General features: G+C 36.6%; 2 protein-coding genes and 3 pseudogenes across 2 annotated transcripts; 1 reads left to right on the top strand and 4 right to left on the bottom strand.

Annotated features, from left to right (window-relative positions):
• Positions 1–2,366: 2,366 nt before the first annotated feature.
• On the bottom strand, positions 2,367–3,123 carry LOC131805023 (histone H1-like; annotated as a pseudogene).
• Positions 3,124–10,780: 7,657 nt separating this feature from the next.
• On the top strand, positions 10,781–11,141 carry LOC131805026 (histone H4-like; annotated as a pseudogene).
• Positions 11,142–12,690: 1,549 nt separating this feature from the next.
• LOC131805115 (histone H2A-like) lies at positions 12,691–13,221 on the bottom strand. Its single transcript, XM_059128362.1, has 2 exons — positions 13,183–13,221; positions 12,691–13,054 (listed from the first exon to the last, which is right to left on the bottom strand). Exons 1-2 carry the CDS (start codon positions 13,219–13,221, stop codon positions 12,779–12,781), a joined length of 315 nt encoding a protein of 104 aa, XP_058984345.1. The 3' UTR covers positions 12,691–12,778.
• A 751-nt stretch (positions 13,222–13,972) lies between these two features.
• Positions 13,973–14,758, bottom strand: LOC131805024 (histone H1-like; annotated as a pseudogene).
• A 1,736-nt stretch (positions 14,759–16,494) lies between these two features.
• On the bottom strand, positions 16,495–16,992 carry LOC131805025 (histone H3-like). The gene has a single exon (XM_059128256.1). The coding sequence runs from the start codon at positions 16,929–16,931 to the stop codon at positions 16,521–16,523; it is 411 nt and encodes a 136-aa protein (XP_058984239.1). The 5' UTR covers positions 16,932–16,992; the 3' UTR covers positions 16,495–16,520.
• Positions 16,993–17,516: the final 524 nt, after the last annotated feature.

The raw sequence follows: 17,516 nt of genomic DNA on the forward strand, positions 1-17,516 counted from the left end.
TGGCATGCCACAATTTACCGACACATGATAGTGTCTTTGGCAATTGTGGCATTGCGTGAGCCCTTTTTTCTTGTCCTTTCGGAAAAGGACATTGCCTGTGAGGACACGGCGTACTTTGTATAGGCCGTTAATATCCGATCCTTTGCCCAAGTGAATCAGAAATTTGTTTCCCCCCAGCTTTGTGACACGTTTAATGTCGAGGTTTAGGTTCAAAGCTTTGAGCCCAGCCTCGACATGTGTAGTGTCGTAGGTGTACGATAGGCCCTCCATAACTACGGAGTACGGGGTTTGGCCTTTTGGAGCATGGGTATAAAAATGTATACCCTCTTTAACAAAAAATTCTTTCACCTTCTCATGGTCTTCCAATGAGGTAAGGTGAAAAGCACTAACCTTGCGATTGACTAATTTTACTGTAAATTTGTCGTGTCCGAGCAATTTTATTAAATCGTCAGTCACCCCCTTTACGTTAATGTCAACTGTCGACAAGGGTGGTATCGACTTACCATTTTTTCCGGGAGTAGCATCCATTTTCGGCTTAGCTACTACTGCTGCTGCTGCTGCTGATGTTGTTGCTGCTGCTGCTGTTGTTGCTGCTGCTGATGTTGCTGCTGCTGGTCCGTTGTTGGGTCCATTGATAATCTGGACCTTTTTCACCTTACGCCGTGCTGCTTTGGTCGGTTTTCCAGCGACCACGACGTCCTTCTTCCCAGGCAGGATGGGCTTCTTGACTGCCTGTAGTGGAGCCCGGCTTGCTTCCACCTGAAACTGCGCCACCGGCGGTGTGCACGCAGACTGCCTCACTGGCGGCGTGAGCAGGTCGACCTCCATTGAGGCATCATCTTTTTGTGTGGGTGAGCTCTCCAGGATCTCACCGGCCTTAACTGAGAATTTCTTCTCATATGCTGCAATAATGCGCTTGCAGCTGGAGACGCGCTGAAACTCAGTATTGAGTTGACTGGCCGTCTCCTCTTGGCGCGCCTTGACGACAGCCAACTCTGCCGTCAAAGTTTTGTTATCCTTCGCAAGAAGAGATAACGAGGTTTCCAGCTGGCGGATTTTTGCCTCCAGCTTCAACGATTCATAGGGCGAGTCGCCCTCTTGCGAACCACGTTTTTTCTTTCGCTTCCGCTGCTTTTCAACAGCGGCGCTATCCGTGGTCGTGTCGTCTGTTGTGTCCTCTTTACTAGCCGAGACACAAACAAGGGGCACGGCTTTGCCCGCGGGAACTGCAGTTACCAGTTGTTGGGGTACTGCGTTACCGACCGCTGGAAACCTCCGGCCGGTGAGATCGTCGGTAGTACCGTCTCGAACTGTGTTATCGACAGTTCGAGCGGGCAAAAACACTGTATTACCGGCCGACACTGCATTACTATATGATACTGCACTACCGGCCAGTACTGCATTACCGACACCGCCGGTCATTGGTACCGCATTACCGACTTGCGGTACTGCACTACCAACCGACGGTCCCGGTACGGCATTACCATCGGCCACCTCCATCAGGGGCCGACTGCTTCTTCCACAAAGGGAGCTACTACCAGCGGCAATCCTTTCCAAGATTGCCGCAGGAGAGTCACTATACACACTTCCCGACGGCTGGCACAAATTCAATTTGCCGACGGGATTTACTGAAACTTGGAAAAATCTCTTCTAAGTTTGAAACGAAGAAGTTTGAAACAAAGCCCTTCCAAGTTCAGTTCACTATCACTTTTATTTTTCACTTTTTATTTTTCACTTTACACGACACTAGCACTTGTCCGAAGACGGTCTGTTCACTCCAAGAGCTTAAGACAGACTTTTTCGTTGATCAACATCGAATGGGCATCATGTATGTGTGAGCATTTTGTTACAGCACAACGGCAAAGCAACGAAATATAAGGCTGCGGCAGAAATTTTCAAAGGAAAAAATATATTGATGGAAAATGTAAATATTTTGCCAAACTGTCATTTTTAGATGAAATTTGTGAAATGAAACAGAGAATACGAAAATATCAAAATTTTTAAAATTAAGTAGAAATTATAAAAATGACCAAATTATGGGGATTTTCGAGAATTATGACCTGTGGGTAATTAGGAAAAATTTTAAATATTTTATTATCTTTTATGACCTGCGTTAAAAAATAATCCAGTGGCGTCCACCATTATATTGGCTCAATAAAATTACCTAATAAGAACAGTAATTAGCGAAAGTAATTTTTTTCCCAAAATTAAACACGTGTACAAATTTACTTATTTATTTAGGTAACAAGTATATACGATAAATGTTGAAAGGAAATATTTTTCTCTTTTTTAATTTAATTTGTAGCCCTGAAAAGGGCTGTTTGATAGTATGTTTTCGAATATCGAAAATATTGTGGAAAAAGTAATCTTTCTGGGAAAAATTACTTCTTTGCGGCGGCTTTCTTAGCAGCTGGCTTCTTTGCTGCTGCGGCCTTTTTGGGCTTAGCAGCTGCAGTTTTTGCCTTGGGTGCCTTTGGTTTAGTGGCAGATACTTTGGCGGCGGCCTTTGCTGGTTTAGCTTTAACTGTACCGGTTTTCTTGGCAGCCTTTGCCTTTGTTTTGTCGGCCTTCTTCTTTTCAGCGGTCTTCTTGGCGGCAGAGTGTTTTTTGGCAGCTGCTTCTTCTCACCAGCGGCCTTTTTAGGGGCGGCAGCCTTCTTCTTTTTGTCACCAGCGGCTGGGGCCTACTTCTTCTTTTCACCAGTCTTGGCTTTGGGTTCCTTGGAGGCCGAAGCAGACAATTTGAATGAACCAGAAGCACCCTTACCTTTAGTCTGGATCAATTTTCCACTGGCAACGGCACCTTTCAAGTACTTCTTGATGAAGGGGGCCAATTTTTGGGCATCTACTTTGTAGGTGCTGGCCAAGTATTTCTTGATGGCGGGCAATGATGAACCTCCACGTTCCTTCAGGGTCTTGATGGCGGCATCAACCATTTGCTGGGTTGGAGGGTGGGTAGGGGCAGCTGATGGCTTCTTTGCTTTGGCAGCGGCTTTTTTTGGTGCCTTTTTCTCAACAGCGGCAACTGGGGAGGCGGTGGCTTCAACAACGGCGGCGTCAGACATGGTTATTCACTGTTTGGTTTATATTTCACTGTTAACACAAATACACTCACAAATTTATGTATACTATTATTTTTGTTAGCGGCGAGCTAAAGTGTAGGTACATCGAAAAGATGAGATGTGCATAGTAGTCAATTGGTAAATTTTTCGAAAGATTGTGTGGAAGCGTGTTTAATTTTTTACAAAAGTTTTCGGAGAAATTAAATTTTCCTGAACAAGCTTTGATAATTTTCACTAAAAATGTTTTATAACTTTAAAGTATAGATTTCAGGCTATGTTTTAAAGAAAGTTTGGTGTAATTATCACTTGCCGTTTGTGAATTATAAACGTTTAACTTGGCAGATTATAACAATGTAATCACAAATTTCCAACTAAAATTAAAAAAAATCGAATTTTTCATGAAAATTTAATTGAAAATTCTTTTTGAAAATGTAGCCTGATATGTTTACTTTAGGATCAAAGAAAAATATCGATGAAATTTCATATTTTACTATGTGAAAAAATTGAAATTATTATGTGGTCTATGACAGCAGAAATCCTCTTGTTGGCATAATTTCAATGAAGAAAAGTTTTTCTAGAAATAAATTTGAAAGCTCAAATCTTAATAAGTTTTATAAAAATTTCTTAAAAAACATTTCAGAATTTGTATATTTACATCAAAATATAACATTATTCACAAAAAGTCATAATTTACGGGGATTTTGTACCCAGAATACTTCATACTACCAATGTACAGGCATTCAGTGACAAACGGTTATGTATTTTCATTTTGCAATATTTTTTATGAAATTTAACATAATTTGTTTTAAAATTTATTAAAAATAGTATTAGAAGCCATTTTCTAAGTTATTTTGTCAAATTTTTGTTCATTTTATGAAAAAATATTCCCAAAAAGAAATTCCTCTTTACAAGCAAATATCACCTAGAACACTTGGAAATGTCATGAAATTAATTGCGTTTTACAAAATTGTTTTTCGATCAACTTTGAGGGCAGATATTATTGGCATTTCTTTTTATAATACTTTAAATTATATTTTACATCAAAATTCTCAACAAATCAATTATTTTCTTCTTCGATTTTTGAAAATAATAAATTATGACCAATTTCTCTAAATACATCGGACAAAAATAATTTTGTGATTCCATACGGAGAAAATTCATAGACAACCCTCTTAAAATGTTTTTAAAACATTTAAAAATTTTGCTGAAAAGGAATAAAACATATTTCATACATCATTCCTGAAAAAAATTAAATAGGAGGGGCAAAAATTTAGCTGGAAATTTTTAAAATTCACATGAAATAATTCGTATAAATTAAAGGCAGAGAATTTTTTCCCTCTAAATTGAATAGTCCACAACAGAAAAAAAAATGATCGAAGGGGCATAAAATAAAACAAAATGGACAAAGAAATCCCGTTAGAAAAATGTATGTGGTGGTTGTTTTTATGAGTCATAGAATTTTTTTCGAAGAGGGAGTACAAAAATGATAATAATTTTGCAAATTAAAGGAAAATATCAAAATGGATAATTCAAAAAATTCAAATAAAATTAAAAAAAAATAAAATATTCGATCAAAATAAAATAAAAAAATAAAGTGACGAAAAATAATCAAGGCAAAATGTTTTAAAGAACGTTTTAAAGAAAGTTTAGTGTAATTATCACTTGCCGTTTGTGAATTATAAACGTTTAACTTGGCAGATTATAACAATGTAATCACAAATTTCCAACTAAAATTAAAAGAAATCGAATTTTTCATGAAAATTTAATTGAAAATTCTTTTTGAAAATGTAGCCTGATATGTTTACTTTACGATCAAAGAAAAATATCTATGAAATTTCATATTTTACTATGTGAAAAAATTGAAATTATTATGTGGTCTATGACAGCAGAAATCCTCTTGTTGGCATAATTTCAATGAAGAAAAGTTTTTCTTGAAATAAATTTGAAAGCTCAAATCTTAATAAGTTTTATAAAAATTTCTTAAAAAACATTTCAGAATTTGTATATTTACATCAAAATATAACATTATTCACAAAAAGTCATAATTTACGGGGATTTTGTACCCAGAATACTTCATACTACCAATGTACAGGCATTCAGTGACAAACGGTTATGTATTTTCATTTTGCAATATTTTTTATGAAATTTAACATAATTTGTTTTAAAATTTATTAAAAATAGTATTAGAAGCCATTTTCTAAGTTATTTTGTCAAATTTTTGTTCATTTTATGAAAAAATATTCCCAAAAAGAAATTCCTCTTTACAAGCAAATATCACCTAGAACACTTGGAAATGTCATGAAATTAATTGCGTCTTACAAAATTGTTTTTCGATCAACTTTGAGGGCAGATATTATTGGCATTTCTTTTTATAATACTTTAAATTATATTTTACATCAAAATTCTCAACAAATCAATTATTTTCTTCTTCGATTTTTGAAAATAATAAATTATGACCAATTTCTCTAAATACATCGGACAAAAATAATTTTGTGATTCCATACGGAGAAAATTCGTAAACAACCCTCTTAAAATGCTTTTAAAACATTTAAAAATTTTGCTGAAAAGGAATAAAACATATTTCATACATCATTCCTGAAAAAAATTAAATAGGAGGGGCAAAAATTTAGCTGGAAATTTTTAAAATTCACATGAAATAATTCGTATAAATTAAAGGCAGAGAATTTTTTCCCACTAAATTGAATAGTCCACAACAGAAAAAAAAATGATCGAAGGGGCATAAAATAAAACAAAATGGACAAAGAAATCCCGTTAGAAAAATGTATGTGGTGGTTGTTTTTATGAGTCATAGAATTTTTTTCGAAGAGGGAGTACAAAAATGATAATAATTTTGCAAATTAAAGGAAAATATCAAAATGGATAATTCAAAAAATTCAAATAAAATTAAAAAAAATAATAAAATATTCGATCAAAACAAAATAAAAAAATAAAGTGACGAAAAATAATCAAGGAAAAAAACCAACGTCAAAAAAATACTTCTTTATTTTAAAAATTTTCAAAAATAATCAAAGCCCTAAATTCTTTTTATTTATTTCAAAAAAATACTAAAAATTGTAGATTGAGTAAAAAAATATCTCTTTTTTGTAAAATATTTGTGGTCCTGAAAAGGACCGATTGTTTTGTTGTAAAATTGTTGCATTTAAAACGTCAAGAATTTAAGCACGTTCTCCACGAATACGTCTGGCCAATTGGATATCCTTAGGCATGATGGTGACACGCTTAGCATGGATGGCGCACAAGTTAGTATCTTCGAAAAGACCAATCAAGTAGGCAGCATATTTGGATTTTTGCTGCATAGAGCACAATGGTGGAAATAGAAGACACAGCAGTAGCAGTTATCATCAAAACAACGTTGCTGACGGGAAGTTTCAACCCCGTCATCCCACTAGAGCAAGGAGATTTCCCGCCAAATCTAAAAATGGCGGAAAAGCAGTCCCCATTACCGGGGATGAGTAGTGACTTAGCGGGTGTATTTGCCAAGTCTTCAACGGCAAATATACCCAAAAAAGGCGATCCAGCTGCATCTGATGGTGCAACCAGTGAAGGTGGGCATTCGATTTCATCGGATGTACAGAGGCAGCCCAGAAAAAAACGCTGCCATTGTAACGTAGGCACTTCAGCCTACGATAATATGAAGTTGGAGGCCCTAGTACGACAGCTAGAGGCAAGAATTGTTCGACTAGAACAAGAAAAGGGGTGCATGGCAGCAGAACTGGCTGCTGTCAATGAAGCGCTTGCCAAACGCGCAGCTGCAGATACGCAGCCTCCCCCCAGTAGGATGACCGTAGTGGCTACCGAGGCAGCCGAAGACCTCGGTATGGCGGACGACGAAATGGAGATCGCGCCGCTAGCGAAAGAAGCGAAGAAGAAGAAGGAGAACTCGAAGGGGGCCATACCTAAATTGAAGTATGTGCTGAAAGAGGTTCAAGAGGAGAAGAAGTTGCTGCCACCTTCAACAACCCCCCAGGTGGTTACCAAGAAACTGGTGAAAGAGGTTCCTGAAGCTGCTAACAAGACTGTTCCTGTTGCCGCTCAGAAGAACAATATGGAGAAGCAGGCCAGCAAAACCATGCCGGCTTTTAAAATTTTCGGTGCTGGGGTCCAAGAATTATCCGGCGTTCTCAACCAACACTTAAGATCAGGTGAGTTTAGTATTACTCTGGTCCGTCCTTCCGTATTGTCGCTAAAGGTAAAAGGCCTAAGCGCGTTTAATTATGTCAAAAATATTTTGACAGAACGTGGGTATAAATTTTTTACCCATACTCCGAAGGAATTACGACCCTACATGCTAGTCATAGAGGGCCTATCCAGTGAGTACCCCCTGAGGCGGTCAGTGATTTTATAACTAACCGTTCAGACCTTAAGGTAGAGATTGTTGGTTTAACCAACATATCATATAGATTATGGTTCTTGCGTGTGTCCAAGAGCTCAGATATTTTTGGGTTATATAACCTGAAGAAGATCTTTAATTGCAATATCAAGATCCGCAAAGATAAATGTCATGGCATGCAGCAATGCTATAATTGCCAAAATCATGACCACATTGCAACTAATTGCACGTTGCCTAAACGTTGCAATAAATGCAAGGGCAATCATGGCCCCAAAGAGTGCCCTGTTCCCCCTAAGGGACAAGAAACTCTTATTGAGTATACCGACCCAACTTCTGGGGAGGTAGTAAAAAAGGTAGCACAAGAATGCTACTGTGTCAACTGCGGAAAGAACGGACACCCAGCTTCGGCTCGTGACTGTCCGCACCGACTCGCAATTTTAGCCTGCAAGGCTAAAGCTAAGGCAGACATACAGGCCAAAAACGAGGCGCGTTCTCTTAGAATCGCAGCTATCGGCTCCAGCATGACATATGCTGGTGTCGCAGGTGGCCGTGCAAAAACGGCACCTCCACGTCCAGCTAGAAATATTCCCAATTCTAGCTATCGCCCTCCACAAAAAGAAGGTACTTCTCAATCTGAGAGCATAGAAATGTGAGAAAGCTAGGACTTTTGGTCCTATCTTTCAAAAAATTATGGCCTCTTCACGTATAGACGCAGCCATGTCTGCCTGGTTGTTGTTGGTGGCGGAAATATTTCTACGGCATTTGATTTTGAATCGGATCACAGGGCGATTCAAATTCAATTAAATTTGGGAGATTTGGCGAGACATGAAGGACAGAAATTTCTAAACTTCAATCGCATGAATGTAGGACGATTTAGGCGGCAGCTTAGGTTAGGGCTAGATGAGTGCACACTACCATCTAACAGAAATGCTTCAATAGATGAGGTAGATAGGTGTGTGGAAAATCTAGGTGAGATTTTCCGCAATGCTATAGAGACCTCTGTACCTAAACAGAGAGTTAAACCTAAACCTCTTGGAGATCTTCCTCCGAGAATTTTGGGCTTTATTCGTGAGCGTCGCAGGTTATGCCGCACTCTCCGAAGATCTGGGGATCCAAATAGATTTCCTGCTCTTAGAGCGGATATCAGAAATTTGGATCGCATAATTGAGGACTCTGTTCGAATCTTTGAACAGGAGAGACTCAAAACTTATTTAGGGAGAATAAGAGTTGATGGGAAAACTTTTGGCAAAGTCATAAGGGCAGCTGGACTAGATACTAGAGAACCTGTTAGTCAGTTAGTGAATAATACAGGTCTACTTATTACGGACGACGGTGAAAAGGCTGAAGCCTTGGCAGACCATGTGCAGGGTGTTTCGCCGGCCATGGGAGGACCGAGTGCTAATTTCTCAGGAGGACCAGTTAATCGGTTTCCTGGGGAACATGATGCCCTCCGTAGCTCTGTTGAAAACGCCACTCGTTGGAACGAGGGTGGTTTTCTTCGCGCCGGTTGTGTGGGCAGGGCAATCGCCCGTAGGCCAGCACGTAAATCCTGCGGCTTGGACGGTATACCCGATACCGCCTTAAAAAAGGCGGGCGAGGTTATTTTCGCTTTCCTGGCAGTGTTATTTAATCACTGTCTGAACCTGGGTTACTTTCCTAGGGCATGGAAAGAAGCTATGTTGGTTCCCATATATAAGAGGGACTCTCCCCCTGGACAATGTAGCAGTTATAGGGCGATGTCACTTTTATCGGCCTTTGGTGAACTCTTCGAGTCTTTCATTCTGGAAAGACTGAATAAACTCGTAGAGGACAAAAGGGTGTTGAAGGACAACCAGTTCGGGTTTAGGGCAGGCCTGTCAACTGTCCATGCCCTAACTGCACTCACATCCTATGTGGCTTCAGGTCTAAACAATAGGCAAGGCACTATTGCAATTGGACTTGATTTTTCTAAGGCCTTTGATACTGTATGGTATCAAGGATTATTGTTTAAAATGCAACGGTTTGGATTTGATCACCAAACTTTGCGATTGGTAGGCAGTTTCTTATCCGATAGGTATTATAGGGTTAGAGTAGGCGAGCGACTATCCAGTCGCAGACCTGTACTGACAGGTGTGCCCCAGGGTTCCCCCCTAGGGCCGATGTTATATAACATCTATGTCAGTGACATGCCTACACCTCCACGAGGAGGGTTGGTATTATCGTATGCCGACGATGTGTTTGTGGCATATAAAGCCACGAATGCTCGTACAGCGGAAACACGTCTGAACATTTATCTTGCGGTCTAATATAGGTTCTTCACCGTATGGGGCCTCAAGCTAAATGGGGACAAATGCTCGGGAATTGTATTTACCGGGAAATCACGATATATTTCTCCAACTTTCGTAAGGCATCGTCCGGTCGTGAAAGTTGGACCTAATACCGTGGAAATTAAGGACAGGATAAAATACCTTGGGGTCATTTTTCAAAAGAATTTTGACTACAAAGGGCACATAGATTTTATCCTGGCCAGAGCAAAAAAGGTCTTCTTCAGCTATGAAGGGCTGATGAAGATGCGTGGGGGATTAACTCCCGAAGTTAGGTTGCTGCTATATCGGCAAATAATGCGACCTATTTGGTATCTCGTCCAGCCAGATGGAGAGGCTTAGGAAGTGGGAACGAAGTGTCCTGGCTTCATGTTTAGGCTTGTGGGGACTAATACTTAGAGAAGATGGTACTATCAGACGACCCTCAAATAGGGCCATATATGATAGGGCAGGAGGGGAGAGAATTGACAGGGTCCTGATATCAGGAGCACTGGAATTCTTAGACCGATCAGACGGACTTAACAACAGATTGGTTGAGGACGCCCTGCAAAGCAGCCTGGACGCAGAGGCACTGCGCAATGTTAGGTACCTACCCCAGGGTGCCTAAAGAAGGTTGTTGGAAGAAGGGTTGCTGTACGTCGATGGTGAGCTAGGTTTCCACCATCGGCGCTACAACACCCTCGATGTAGAAAGTACTGTGTACAACAGTACATAGTAACTGTAAATATTGTATATATTGTAAATAGTAGTTAGTAGAAACTAGTTTTAAGCCCTAGATTTAAGTTTTAGTTTTAAGATATATAATTAGTTGAAATCGCCCATTTTTTATTTTTGGATTTTTTGGGGCACTTATGTTAATTTTGTATTAAATTTCTTTTTGTTTGATTGGGTGCTGGTGGTACTCCACAGCAATTGTATGTAATTGTAGTAAATAGCGAATAGCTATAGTTTTCAGATTCTAGTACAGTAAGCCATTTCTGTTAGTACGTAAATTTGTTATCCAAATAAATATGGCCATAGGCAAAATGAAATGAAGTAATAAGTGAAATAAACTAAAGTGAAAAAATGACTGATCGTGGTAAAGGTGGTAAAGGCTTGGGAAAAGGTGGCTCCGTGATAACATCCAAGGTATTACCAAGCCAGCTATTAGACGTTTGGCTCGTCGTAGCGGTGTAAAACGTATCTCTGGCCTGACTTACGAAGAAACTCGTGGTGTTCTGAAGGTGTTTTTGGAAAACGTTATTCGTGATGCTGTCACCTACACCGAACATGCTAAGCGTAAAACCGTCACCGCTATGGATGTCGTATATGCTTTGAAGAGACAAGGCCGTACCTTGTACGGTTTCGGCGGTTAAACAAATTCTTGACGCAATTTGGAGAAATCTTTTTTACAACAAAACAATCGGTCCTTTTCAGGACCACAAAATATATCAAAAAAGAGATACTTTCTTGTTGAAAACTATTTTTTAATATTAAACAATCGGTCCTTTTCAGGACCACAAAATATATCAAAAAAGAGATACTTTCTTGTTGAAAACTATTTTTTTAATTAAAATAAATAAAAAATAAACACTTACCTTAGGAAATGTAGGAATTTTATCTTAAAATTTCTAATAATTTTCTTTTTCAGCTTTCTCGTTTTTTTTTCTCACAATTCGTGAAAAATGTCTAAAAATCAAATAAAGAAAAAATATAAATACTTACTCGTTTCAATTTTTTCCTGAATATTTTCACCGAAAACATTGTTTTACCGAGGTCTCGTATTTTATTCCCGATCATAAACATGCCGTCGGCAACTCACATCGCTAAACACATTAAGTTCTTCTTCTTCTTCCTTTTCGTATAATATGAGTATAACATAGCGTCGCTTTATGTATGTATTGGTGCTGTTTAGTCGATATTATTAAAGAACAACCATGCTGCGTTAGCAAAGGAATTTCATTTTCACTTTTTTAAATATTGTTGAATCTTTTCTCAAAATTTAATTTGAAATTGTTGAATATTTTTATTAAATAGATCGTTGATTCATATTATCTTAAAAATTTTCTTTAAAAATTTGTAAATTATTCACTAATCATTTCCTTTAAAATTGTATCAAAAATTAAAATTATTGAATTTTATTTAAAAATTCTTCATTAAATGAATTTTATTTTATTTTTGTTAAATTTTTTTTATTTAATTTTCAACTAATTTCTATTTAATTTTTCATTAGATTATTTTTTAAAAATCATTACTTCGTTTTATTTAAAATTATTTTATTTATTTCCTTATTATTAATTTAAAATTATTTTATATATTTCCTTACTATTAATTTAAAAATTTGTGATTTCATTTAAAGTATCTTTTATTTTCATAAAATCTATTTATTATTCGAAATTTCTTTTATTTTTTTTTCAAATATTTTCGTTAAAATTTGCTTAAATTTTCATTAATATTTGCCTTAATTTTTAAAAATTTTCTTATTTTATTTTAATTTAGTTGTTAATTTACGTTATTTTATTTTTCTTTGTAATTATTTTCGTTAATTTTCATTTCATTATGTTACTTTTATTCTATTTTTTGTGTTTAAAATTTTCCATAGCACCACAACGAACTTTTATTTTCATGTATGCGTCGATTTATTTCCACCAAAACACTACTTTGCCGCCAAAATTCCCTTGCAAATCGTCTACTTTGTGCCTTCACCGGGGTACCATTTTTTCACATAAAATTACTGCGAGCCACCACCAATGCAACATGCTTCTTCTTCTTCCTCCTCATAGTATACATACTCATTTGGTGACGCCACGATCTCTCTCTCGTGCTCTATTCCTGAAATCATAAGAGACAACAACAACGACAACACAAAAATGCAACTGACAACGAAAAACAGTTATTCTGCCAACGTCTCAGAAAATTATTGAGAATTTTATTTTTTTCATACAAATGTAGCTTGACGCAATTTTCTTTCTCTTTTCAAATATTTTTTGTCGTCCTGAAAAGGACGGATTGGTTGATTTTTCTATGGAATTATACGATGGTCTGTATTCTTCTTCTTCATTCCATAATACCTTTCGAAATAATTTAGGCTTTCTTTTCGGTCTTCTTGGGCAAGAGAACAGCTTGGATGTTTGGCAATACACCACCTTGGGCAATGGTAACGCCAGACAGCAATTTGTTCAATTCTTCGTCGTTACGGATGGCCAATTGCAAGTGACGGGGAATGATACGAGTCTTCTTGTTGTCACGAGCAGCATTGCCAGCCACTTCCAAGACTTTAGCAGCCAAATATTCCATGACAGCGGCTAAATAGACGGGAGCACCGGCACCAACACGCTCAGCATCCAGACCGCCGTCCGTCTATTGTTGCCCGGTGAATTGGCTAAGCACGCCGTCAGTGAAGGTACCAAGGCTGTTACTAAATACACCAGCTCCAAGTAAATGTCTTGATATTTTTCATTTTGCGTCGAAATACTACCTTAAAAGGCCCTTTTCAGGGCCACAAAAAACATTTCAAAAGAGATCATATTATGTTGAAGCTACAATTTATCATTATTTAGTAATAAGCGAATAAAATTCCATAAGAATTATATATTTCTCTATACAATGATTTTTTCCATGCATTTAGCTAACTCGCATATGTACCTCTGTTTAGCCTTTGCATGTTTGCTTGGGTTCTATGCTTGCTTGTGCGATATGCGATAACAGCCATCGTCGTCGTATATGTGTGCGTGTATTAGTGGTGATTTGCCTTGCCGTCGTTGATCAACATCGAATGGGCATCCTGTATGTGTGAGCATTTTGTTACAGCACAACGGCAAAGCAACGAAATATAAGGCTGAGGCAGAAATTTTCAAAGGAAAAAATATATTGATGGAAAATGTAAATATTTTGCCAAAATGTCATTTCTAGATGAAATTTGTGAAATTAAACAGAGAATACGAAAATATCAAAATTTTTAAAATTAAGTAGAAATTATAAAAATGACCAAAATATGGGGATTTTCGAGAATTATGACCTGTGGGTAATTAGGAAAAATTGTAAATATTTTATTATTTTTTTATGACCTGGGTTAAAAAATAATCCAGTGGCGTCCACCATTATATTGGCTCAATTAATTTCCTAATAAGAACAGTAATTAGCGAAAGTAAATTTTTTCCCAAAATTAAACACGTGTACAAATTTACTTATTTATTTAGGTAACAAATATATACGATAACTGTTGAAAATAAATATTTTTCTCTTTTTTAATTTAATTTGTAGCCCTGAAAAGGGCTGTTAGATAGTTTGTCTTCGAATATCGAAAATATTGTGGAAAAAGTAATCTTTCTGGGAAAAATTACTTCTTGGCGGCGGCTTTCTTAGCATCTGGCTTCTTTGCTGCTGCGGCCTTTTTGGGCTTAGCAGCTGCAGTTTTTGCCTTGGGTGCCTTTGGTTTAGTGGCAGATGCTTTGGCGGCGGTCTTTGCTGGTTTAGCTTTAACTGTACCGGTTTTCTTGGCAGCCTTTGCCTTTGTTTTGTCGGCCTTCTTCTTTTCAGCGGTCTTCTTGGCGGCAGAGGGTTTTTTTGGCAGCTGCCTTTTTAGGGGCGGCAGCCTTCTTCTTTTTGTCACCAGCGGCTGGGGCCTTCTTCTTCTTTTCGGCAGTCTTGGCTTTGGGTTCCTTGGAGGCCGAAGCAGACAATTTGAATGAACCAGAACCACCCTTACTTTTAGTTTGGATCAATTTTCCACTGGCAACGGCACCTTTCAAGTACTTCTTGATGAAGGGGGCCAATTTTTGGGCATCTACTTTGTAGGTGCTGGCCAAGTATTTCTTGATGGCGGGCAATGATGAACCTCCACGTTCCTTCAGGGTCTTGATGGCGGCATCAACCATTTGCTGGGTTGGAGGGTGGGTAGGGGCAGCTGATGGCTTCTTTGCTTTGGCAGCGGCTTTTTTTGGTGCCTTTTTCTCAACAGCGGCAACTGGGGAGGCGGTGGCTTCAACAACGGCGGCGTCAGACATGGTTATTCACTGTTTGGTTTATATTTCACTGTTAACACAAATACACTCACAAATGTATGTGTACTATTATTTTTGTTAGCGGCGAGCTAAAGTGTAGGTACATCGAAAAGATGAGATGTGCATAGTAGTCAATTGGTAAATTTTTCGAAAGATTGTGTGGAAGCGTGTTTAATTTTTTACAAAAGTTTTCGGAGAAATTAAATTTTCCTGAAGAAGCTTTGATAATTTTCACTAAAAATGTTTTATAACTTTAAAGTATAGATTTCAGGCTATGTTTTAAAGAAAGTTTGGTGTAATTATCACTTGCCGTTTGTGAATTATAAACGTTTAACTTGGCAGATTATAAAAATGTAATCACAAATTTCCAACTAAAATTTAAAAAAATCGAATTTTTCATGAAAATTTTATTGAAAATTCTTTTTGAAAATGTAGCCTGATATGTTTACTTTAGGATCAAAGAAAAATATCGATGAAATTTCATATTTTACTATGTGAAAAAATTGAAATTATTATGTGGTCTATGACAGCAGAAATCCTCTTGTTGGCATAATTTCAATGAAGAAAAGTTTTTCTTGAAATAAATTTGAAAGCTCAAATCTTAACAAGTTTTATAAAAATTTATTAAATAACATTTCAGAATTTGTATATTTACATCAAAATATAACATTATTCACAAAAAGTAATAATTTACGGGGAAAAGTTACAAAATCCCCAGAAGACTTCATACTACCAATGTACAGGCATTCAGTGACAAACGGTTATGTATTTTCATTTTGCAATATTTTTTATGAAATTTAACATAATTTGTTCTAAAATTTATTAAAATAGTATTAGAAGCCATTTTCTAAGTTATTTTGTCAAATTTTTGTTAATTTTATGAAAAAATATTCCCAAAAAGAAATTCCTCTTTACAGGCAAATATCACCTAGAACACTTGGAAATGTCATGAAATTAATTGCGTTTTACAAAATTGTTTTTCGATCAACTTTGAGGGCAGGTATTATTGGCATTTCTTTTTATAATACTTTAAATTATATTTTACATCAAAATTCTCAACAAATTAATTATTTTCTTCTTCCATTTTTGAAAATAATAAATTATGACCAATTTCTCTAAATACGTCGGACAAAAATAATTTTGTGATTCCATACGGAGAAAATTCATTATCAAATCTCTTAAAATGCTTTTAAAAAATTTAAAAATTTTGCTGAAAAGGAATAAAACATATTTCATACATCATTCCTGAAAAAAATTAAATAGGAGGGGCAAAAATTTATCTGGTAATTTTTAAAATTCACATGAAATAATTTGTATAAATTAAAGGCAGAGAATTTTTTCCCACTAAATTGAATAGTCCACAACAGAAAAAAAAATGATCGAAGGGTCATAAAATAAAACAAAATGGACAAAGAAATCCCGTTAGAAAAATGTATGTGGTGGTTGTTTTTATGAGTCATAGAATTTTATTCGAAGAGGGAGTACAAAAATGATAATAATTTTGCAAATTAAAGGAAAATATCAAAATGGATAATTCAAAAAATTCAAATAAAATTAAAAAAAAATAAAATATTCGATCAAAATAAAATAAAAAAATAAAGTGACGAAAAATAATCAAGGAAAAAAACCAACGTCAAAAAAATACTTCTTTATTTTAAAAATTTTCAAAAATAATCAAAGCCCTAAATTCTTTTTATTTATTTCAAAAAAATACTAAAAATTGTAGATTGAGTAAAAAATATCTCTTTTTTGTAAAATATTTGTGGTCCTGAAAAGGACCGATTGTTTTGTTGTAAAATTGTTGCATTTAAAACGCCAAGAATTTAAGCACGTTCTCCACGAATACGTCTGGCCAATTGGATATCCTTAGGCATGATGGTGACACGCTTAGCATGGATGGCGCACAAGTTAGTATCTTCGAAAAGACCAACCAAGTAGGCTTCGCTGGCTTCTTGCAAAGCCATAAGAGCAGAGCTCTGGAAACGCAAGTCAGTTTTGGAATCTTGAGCGATTTCACGAACCAAACGTTGGAAGGGCAATTTGCGGATCAACAATTCAATACTCTTCTGGTAACGACGGATTTCACGCAAAGCAACTGTACCAGGACGGAAACGATGAGGCTTCTTAACACCGCCGGTGGCTGGGGCACTCTTACGGGCAGCTTTGGTGGCTAGTTGTTTACGGGGAGCCTTTCCACCGGTCGATTTACGGGCAGTTTGCTTAGTACGAGCCATTTTTCACTTGAATTTTTTTCACTTCACTAGAGATATGCACACAAACACTGTTAACACTGTAATAACGTTGCCATCGTTTTCGTTTTGCCAAAGGCCATATTTATTGATAAAATAATTAAAATCTATACAGCATGACTTACTGCTAAATTAGGAATAAAATAAAAATAAGGCTATTCGCTATCTACTACAAGTATATTAAAACGCTGCAGAATTCTGCCAGCGGCGATTATACAAATAATTAAATACAATATTCAGAAAACCCCAAAAAATCAATGTAAAAAAGGGCATGGACATGGTAATATTAAAAATAAACTACATTAACTTATAGACTACTTACTATCTAATTAAAAACTAGGTCTAAGAAAAAATAATATTTACAAAGATTACTGAGTGGTTTTATATACGGTATCAACGATATTCATGGAATTATACCTCCTGCGGTAAAATAACAGTTCATCTAATTCGTTATATAAAAGACCTTCTTCGAGGAGTTTAGATAGAGACCCTGGTGGGAAGTGCTTTCTTGAGCGCAGAGCCTCTGCATCATATGGGCAATACAGGGAATCCTCAACCAAATTATTCTCC

This window comes from Musca domestica, unplaced genomic scaffold (genome assembly GCF_030504385.1).
Source record: "Musca domestica strain aabys unplaced genomic scaffold, Musca_domestica.polishedcontigs.V.1.1 5, whole genome shotgun sequence".
NCBI lineage: Eukaryota > Metazoa > Arthropoda > Insecta > Diptera > Muscidae > Musca > Musca domestica.

Excerpts from the sequence above, each read along its gene's own strand:
- LOC131805115 (XM_059128362.1), bottom strand. The coding sequence starts at position 13,221 with ATGATCTCTTTTGAAATGTTTTTTGTGGCCCTGAAAAGG. Across the intron at positions 13,055-13,182 it reads TTTTTGTGGCCCTGAAAAGG|ACGGACGGCGGTCTGGATGC; the intron begins GCCTTTTAAGGT and ends GGGCAACAATAG.
- LOC131805025 (XM_059128256.1), bottom strand. The coding sequence starts at position 16,931 with ATGGCTCGTACTAAGCAAACTGCCCGTAAATCGACCGGTGGAAAGGCT.